General features: G+C 31.2%; 1 protein-coding gene across 1 annotated transcript; it reads right to left on the bottom strand.

Moving 5' to 3' along the window:
- Window positions 1–5,629: 5,629 nt before the first annotated feature.
- LOC129918024 (signal peptidase complex subunit 2) lies at window positions 5,630–6,546 on the bottom strand. The gene is made up of 2 exons (XM_055998318.1): window positions 6,394–6,546; window positions 5,630–6,274 (listed from the first exon to the last, which is right to left on the bottom strand). Exons 1-2 carry the CDS (start codon window positions 6,451–6,453, stop codon window positions 5,738–5,740), a joined length of 597 nt encoding a protein of 198 aa, XP_055854293.1. The 5' UTR covers window positions 6,454–6,546; the 3' UTR covers window positions 5,630–5,737.
- Between the last annotated feature and the right edge of the window lie 1,261 nt (window positions 6,547–7,807).

Genomic DNA, 7,807 nt, shown 5'->3' with positions numbered 1-7,807 from the left:
TAAACATTCCTCCAAAGAAGAAAGAAGAAGAAAAAGCACATTGAGTACAATTTTCACAAAGACTGTGGACTTCAATACGACAAAGTTAACTGCCTTAGGGTCAATGTGGGTAAATGTAAACAATTTCATGTCTTTTTTTTCTTTTGACTTTAGGTTTTAATATGTTTTAACGGAACAACTTGAATGGTATCTTCAAATGCAAATATGAAATGATGGCAATTCTTCTCTATAAATATGAACAAATATTTCGCAAATTGTTTAAATAACTGTCAAATATGGCATGTTTACAAATACCCCACCATGTTTGTGTTTTTTTACAAATTCGGGGTAAAAGTAAACGGTGGTTTAAAATTTAGAATTTCCTCTTTATCATATGGATAACGACTTGAAAAACGTTCAAGATGGTATTTGACAAAAACTTTTTCAAATTCCAATAAAACTTTTTGTTTTCTTCCTTTGATTCTTTATATAGGCACCCAATATGCATCCTGAGCAGCTCTGAACGTCATATTTTTTTTTTTTTACCTCAAAGACCGATTTTGCAACATCATGCACTGAAAATGATGGTGTTGGTACTTTAAAATGTGACTCCGCGCCACTTTACCAATAGTAATTACAGTAAAACCCGGATAAGTACCTCACCTTAAATGTCCCATTTTGATAGGCACTAAAGCGGGTAAGGTACTTACAAGAACCCGCTTAAGTGCTCATAGGCAGTTATCTCTATATTTATTTAATAATAAAAAAAAAAACATGTTTGATTACTAAAAACATAAACTTCACAAAACAAAATTACTTTGAAAGTTTAAAATAGCTAACTAGTTAATTTCTAACTTTAGTAGAATTTTTGAATTTTAAAGCGGTTAAGGAAACGAAATTTTTCTTACAGTTCAAACTTGTTTCAAATGTGTACTTAAAAGAATTTTTTGCAAGTAAATTCAATTATAAGTATTTGAAAAGCCAGGCAATTAAGCGGGGAAGGCAGTTAAGCGAAAGGTACTTAAAAGATGAATTTTATGTGAAAAAATCCTTAAAATTTTGGTTCTAAAAAAACAAAGGTACTTAAGCGGGTTAGGCACTTAAGCGAGAGGCACTTATCCGGGTTTTACTGTAACTAAAAATACTTTATTTTTATTAAAACCAATAATTTCAGCAAAAATATATGTTTATATTTACCCCCAGAATACGTTGTTTACATTTACCCATTATGAAAAATATTCTGGGGTAAATGTAAACACATGCAAATCGACATAAATGTTCTGTATTTTAAAATTTGTTTGTTTCACATAGAATCTACATCAAAATTAAAAACTAAAAAGTATATGCAAATTATACTGACTTAATTGAATCTGCAAAAATATTTAATTTTTCTGCAAAGCTAACGACTTGTTTGACACTTTGAAAAATTATCTTTCACGGAAAATACGCTCGTCGAATGAATTCTCTCTTGACAGCAATGAGCTTGACGTATAAGTTAAAAGATACATGCGTCCGCGATTTGTACTTATGTATGCATCAAAGAGATTTAACTGAAGCTTGTTATGAGCCATGTTCTCATTTACCCCTGTTTACATTTACCCACATTGACCCTAATTGATTTCTTATCAAATCATGAAAATCATAATGTTCCTATGCCTTCTACTTTTTGAGAAAATTTAAAAATAGACAAAATACTTTCTTTATCGGAATCACTCGTTTATTTCAAAAAGAATTGATTAAAATAACTTCATTTTAAAATTAATATTAAGTTTATAATTCTAGCTTTTGAAAAAAGTATCAATCAAAACTGTAAGTGTTGCCGTTGTTTTTTAATAATTTTTTTAATTTTAAGTATTTTTTTTAGAAAATTGCCCCTCCCTCCAAAACGGAGGGACATTGACCCCCCCCTCCCATAGTAAACAATGATTGTATTTAACCCCTCTACAAAATCTCATTATCAGTTCTTGGTGCTTAAGTCATGCATGAGTATCAAAATAGACGATCCAATTATAACTCTCACCATTTTCAAAATCGATTGACAATGCGCCTCAACCAAAGCAGCTACAAAAACTACTGATTTACTACCAGAATGTAAACGGCCTCAGGACAAAGACCAACAAGGTCTATAATAATGTAAATAATATTCCCCATGATGTTCTAATACTAACAGAAACATGGCTGAATTCATCTTTTGCTGACACTGAATTATTTGATTCCAATTTTCAAATTTTTCGTCGTGATCGTCATAATGACCCCAATATAGTTACTGTTGGAGGAGGTTTGTTAATAGCCGTACGCAATAATTTGTTTTGTAATCTCGTCGATGATTTTTTGGACTCCAACCTCGAAATAATTTGTGTAAAAATATCAACTTCGTCTGGTCATTTATATGTGGTTGCTTGCTATATACAGCCTTCTTCTACCAGTGATGTCTACAACAAACTTTTTGATTGCTTAGAATCTATAAATGAAAAAATTGAACCTGCAGATGAACTTCTTGTAATTGGCGACTTTAATTTGCCAAATCTTGAATGGGCTATATCATCGGAACATGAATCTTATCATGCCATCAATGCATCGAGCAACAACGAAGTTCTTTTAATCGATGGAATGACTTCATTCGGACTAAATCAATTAAACAATGTCAAAAACCGATTTGGTAAAATTTTAGACCTGGTATACTTTTCTGACCTTAATAATTCTGATGGAACTACATTACTCGCCGATACGAAGCTCATTGATGAAGATCGACATCATCCTGCATTATCTATTTCGTTAAACTTAAATATTAATAATGTAAGTTATCATTGTAAGAATATGCATGAATTCAACTTTAAAAAATGTAATTTTTCTGAACTCTTCCGCTTATTGGATGGTATTAATTGGAACATCTTGTTTTTAAATATTAGTTTCGATGAAATGGTCTTTCGTTTTTATAAAATCATGTTTGATTGTTTTTTAGAGACCATTCCATTACGAAAAATAAGAAATTTAAGTAATACTCCACCGTGGTTTGATCAACATATTAAAACTATTAAAAATAAAAGAAACAAAGCGTGGGAGAAGTTAAATCGATCCTGGAGTATTGAAGCTCAAAATGAATATACTAGACTTAAAGATGAATTTATCAACTACTCCAATTTTCTTTATTCGGACTTTATACTTAGAACTGAAGATAATCTTAAATCTAATCCACAAAATTTTTGGAAATATGTAAATCGTAAAAGAAAATGTGATGGTTACCCAACTAATATGAGCTACCAAAATGCAGAAAGTCATTACCCAGAGGACATTGCAAATATGTTTGCCGAATATTTCCAGTCTGCTTTTGAAAAATCTTCTTCTTGTGATACTTACAATACCTCTACTGTTAATGAGTTTTCACATCTTAGTAATATTAACTTTTCTATTTCTGAGGCAACTATCTTAGAATATATTAAAAAATTAGACGATTGTTTAAATCCTGGTCCTGATGGTTTCCCCGCTTTTATGTTAAAAAAATGTGCAATATATATGTCGTATCCGTTGTATTTACTTTTTAACCAGTCTATAATTACCTGTAAATTCCCGACACTTTGGAAAAATGCATTCCTTATTCCAACTCATAAGAAAGGTAAAAAAAATTTAGTTCTAAATTATAGGCCAATAGCTAAACTATCTGCTATACCCAAAATGTTTGAATCTATTATTTGTGATGTTTTGTCTTTTCACTGTTCCTCCGTTTTATGTGACAACCAACATGGCTTTGTTAAAAAGAGATCCACTATTACAAATTTGTTACAGTTTACTAAATACTGTATTGACGCGTTTGAAAAAAAAACAACAAGTTGACTGTATTTTCACTGACTTCAGCAAAGCATTTGACAAACTAAGCCACAATATACTTTTAAAAAAACTGCAAAATATGGGTCTTAACGACAGATTTGTTTTATGGGTATCTTCATATCTAAAAGATAGGTTATACAGTGTTGTTTTTAAGTGTGAACGTTCTAAATGTTTTACTGTTAACTCTGGTGTACCTCAGGGTAGCCATCTTGGCCCGTTATTATTTGTACTATTTATTAATGATCTTCCGTCTGTCCTAGTAAATTCTTTGTCTCTTATATATGCTGATGATGTAAAAATTTTTCGTACAGTCAACTCTGCAAATGACTGTGATCTTTTACAAAGAGACCTTCAACGTTTTTGGGAATGGTGCAATATTAATGGTTTAGTTTTAAATATTGACAAGTGTAAAACAATGTGTAAAAAACAAAAAAAAACAACATAACCTCAAAACTATTGCCCGCTCAGAAAAATAATGTATTACAAAGAAAAAGATAATTAAATTTCCAAGAACTTTGGTCTGATAATCATTTCTCTAGGATTAATAGTTTTGGAGATATAGAGCGATTCGCGTTTTCCAAACTGGCGGATTTCGCAAGGGGGGTGGCGTCCCGAAAACCAGGACTTAAGCTTTTCTAATGTCCCTCTTTCAGATTTGAAAAATTCAGCAGTCCTATATTTCGTTCCACAATATGCTTGTTTTTTTTACTAACTTTCCTGTACTTATTTTTCTTTGTTATTTTTCTCTGAAAAGACCTGTTTTGTTGCTTTTAAATTGTAATATCTTCAGTTCTAACTACAACTTTGGAAACTTTTATACATTTTTGAAAAGTGCAATAACACGGCAAGTTTTCAAAATAATGAACCAGTGCCACACCATACAAATTTTTTTCAGGGTGTTGCTATGAAATAAAAGAAAGAAATTGAGTTTTTATAAAACATGGAACTGTTAATTAATTTGCAGCAAAATGGCGTATGAAATGAAAAATATTTTGATTAATTAATTATTTCGTATTATTAGGCAATGTTTAAGTGAAAGAATTGTAAAAAACAAAAATCAATTATGAGCGGAGGAAGCAAAATACTGTTGCAAAGTCGGGATTTTTCGAAATTTCACAAAAACTGCATTAAATCGAAAACCGTAAGGATTTGGGATGAACAATTTACCAAATTCTTAGAGCCCTTAAGTTGGCCTATCAGCATATTTCGTTTAATCCATTACTTTTATAAGTACAAAAAGGTCACCAATATCAATAGGTAAGATATAAGCACAATTGATAGCATCTAATTCGGTTTAATCGAAGCTTTACAATTGAGATCGCTCGATTAAACTATGTATAGCTGTTTTTTTTTTTTAAATACTTTGCCAAAAGTCTATCGGCAACTTAATTTAGCTTCTATTCTTATCGGCAGCTGGGTCTTGTTTTTGTAATACAAGTAAACTCCAACTGCGGATAGCGATGCCAAAAAAAAAACACAGCTTATATTAGGGACTCTCGCTGCTCGATTGTATGTAATTAAGGTTTGATACCCCAGGATAAAACAGATAAACATTCAAATGAGAAACAATAATGTCAACGTTAGTTCACAAAATATTAGATCCCCATCTAAAATTTGTTATTACCTACTTTTCTTCTTCTTTCTAAATAACATTATTCAATAAGATCCTAACAATTATTATTATTTATACCTAACTTATTCAGAGAATACTATTTAATATGAAATATTTCAATTCATAATTAAAAAGTTTCAAAGGGCTCTCTTAAACTATTTGCTATAAAAATGATATTCAAACAATATATTTAAAGGATGTCTCCAAAGATTGTTTTGTTTTTATTTTTTTTTTGTTTCTTAAGTTTGTTTTATTTTATAAATGGAAAGATACTTATTTTTGAATAATTAAAATTTAAATAATATGAATTCCTTCCACAAGCTACTTCTCCTTCTTCTCAGCGGTCAACGAATGGAATAACCGATTCAATTCATTTGCAACCAAACTGTCGACAATAACTCCATTTGTATCAATGAAATTAGCGCACGATTTAACAGTTGTAGCTTCCCTCTCCGACTTGGAATCTTTTACAGACAAAACAAGCATATATTTGTCATCGTATTTCCTCATATCCGAACTAGCTTCCCAAGTTTTTGTACTTCCATTGGCGTCTTTTTGAACTGCCACAGCAAAAGTTCCTTTTTCGCGATAAGTTGTGTGGAGAGTCAGCACTCCCATCAGCAAGAAATATGACAAAACACTAAACATTAAAACAGGTTTAGATTCGGGGAATGGATGAGCATAATCCCAGCCATGGGCGAGTAAAGCTACTCCAACTGCGAGACCACAAATTAAGAGTCGGGTGTTAATTAGACCAAATTGTTCTTTAAAATTTGGACGATCTAAAAGAGCATTTTTAACGGAATCGTCGAGTGCGTGTTTGACAGCGGAGCCATCCCATTTGTTGATTTTAACAACCTTAAATGAGAAAAAGTTTCAGAATTCTTTTTGGAGGCTGACGTGTCCCAAAATTATTATCCAGTGAACCAAATCGACTGGATGTTTTGGAAATTTTATTTGTGTTTAAAACAACTTACCTCTTCGATAATTTGTTTTTCTTTTTGGGGTTTTTCTTCTTTTTTTGCTTTTGTGGCCATTTTTAATGAAATAAATAAATTTTATGTGACAACTCGACAAATATATTCGGCAGCTTGTTTTTTTGTGAAAATTTTTTGTAGACGGCGTTTTTTTTCGTTTGACAGTTCTCATTTTTCAGCTTGTTCCGGTTGGTCGTCAGATTTGTAAAATGTTTAATTTTTAAATTGTTTCTAGATTCCACAAGTGGTGTTTAGAGTAAGTCACATGTAGGTGGCAGTGTAAAGGTGACGGTTAATTTTTGAAATTTTTTAAAACCTTTTACTAATGTGAAAATTTTAAAACTCATTTAATTTTTTCAGACCGAAAAATTTAAACAAAAAATGCAGAAAGCTTTGATTGGGCACAAAACTTTGTAGCCAGTGCCTACGTTCTGTAACTTAGTCGAGAACTTCTCGCATCGAAAAATTTCAAAACAAAAATTCCATACGTTTCTCTATTTGGAAAAATAACCTGTGTCTGTATCTCGATGTGAGAAGCAACCCTGTAAATTTTTTATTCAATTGGAATTATTGGAAACTGTCAAAAAAGGGAAAATATTTGTACCTTTGGCCATCAAAGGTCATATAGACATAGTTTTACAATAAATATCTCAAGGCTCGGTAGTCCGAAGGTAGAGCAGTCGGTCAGCGAGTAGAGGGTACCGAGTTCAAGTCGCAGTTGGGGCATGTAATTTTTTCTTTAATATTCTTTTTTTTATTTTAAAAATGATACAAAAATAAATTACCGTGAACACTTTTACTTTAAACACATCTCACATTTAATGCAAGATTATCAAATTTTTTTCAAATATCTTACTTTCTCGCATCCTTTTTGCTTGTGAGTAATTTTGGCAGTTCAATCGAGAAATTATCTCGATAATTTTCTTACAGACACAGTTTTATTCACATTTTTCCAGTCTGTCAATCATTTTGATTCAGAAATGTTTCAAGGCGAGAAAAATTTGTTTATAGAAACAAACGAATGTGAGAAAATGATTTTTGTGTCGATTCACATTATTTTTGTTCCGATTTGCGTGTTTCATGCGAGAAATTTCTCGATGCGAGAGTTACAGAACGTAGGCACAGCCCCTAACTACAATGACTTAAAAAATGAAAAAAATAGGTACTAACTCAATTTTGAAATGATGCAGGCCAGAAAGCTAAAATTTGTATTAAAGTTTTTCCAAGAATAAACTGCGATGGAGTGCTAAAAATAAATTTCCTCTTGTACCTTACCAAAAAGAGGCAAATGTTGATAGGGTTTAAGACTGAGTAGAAGATGATTTTCATTTAAATATTAGGCGTGTTGCAAAACATGATACAAAAAATTGAGAATTTAAAGAAAAAAAAACATTTTATTCATGTTAAAGGTATA

Source organism: Episyrphus balteatus, chromosome 4, assembly GCF_945859705.1.
Source record: "Episyrphus balteatus chromosome 4, idEpiBalt1.1, whole genome shotgun sequence".
Taxonomy (NCBI): domain Eukaryota; kingdom Metazoa; phylum Arthropoda; class Insecta; order Diptera; family Syrphidae; genus Episyrphus; species Episyrphus balteatus.
The sequence above is the reverse complement of the archived record's forward strand: the minus strand, read 5'-3'. Positions and strand labels throughout refer to the sequence as shown.

Excerpts from the sequence above, each read along its gene's own strand:
- LOC129918024 (XM_055998318.1), bottom strand. The coding sequence starts at position 6,453 with ATGGCCACAAAAGCAAAAAAAGAAGAAAAACCCCAAAAAGAAAAACAA. Across the intron at positions 6,275-6,393 it reads AAAAACAAATTATCGAAGAG|GTTGTTAAAATCAACAAATG; the intron begins GTAAGTTGTTTT and ends TTCTCATTTAAG.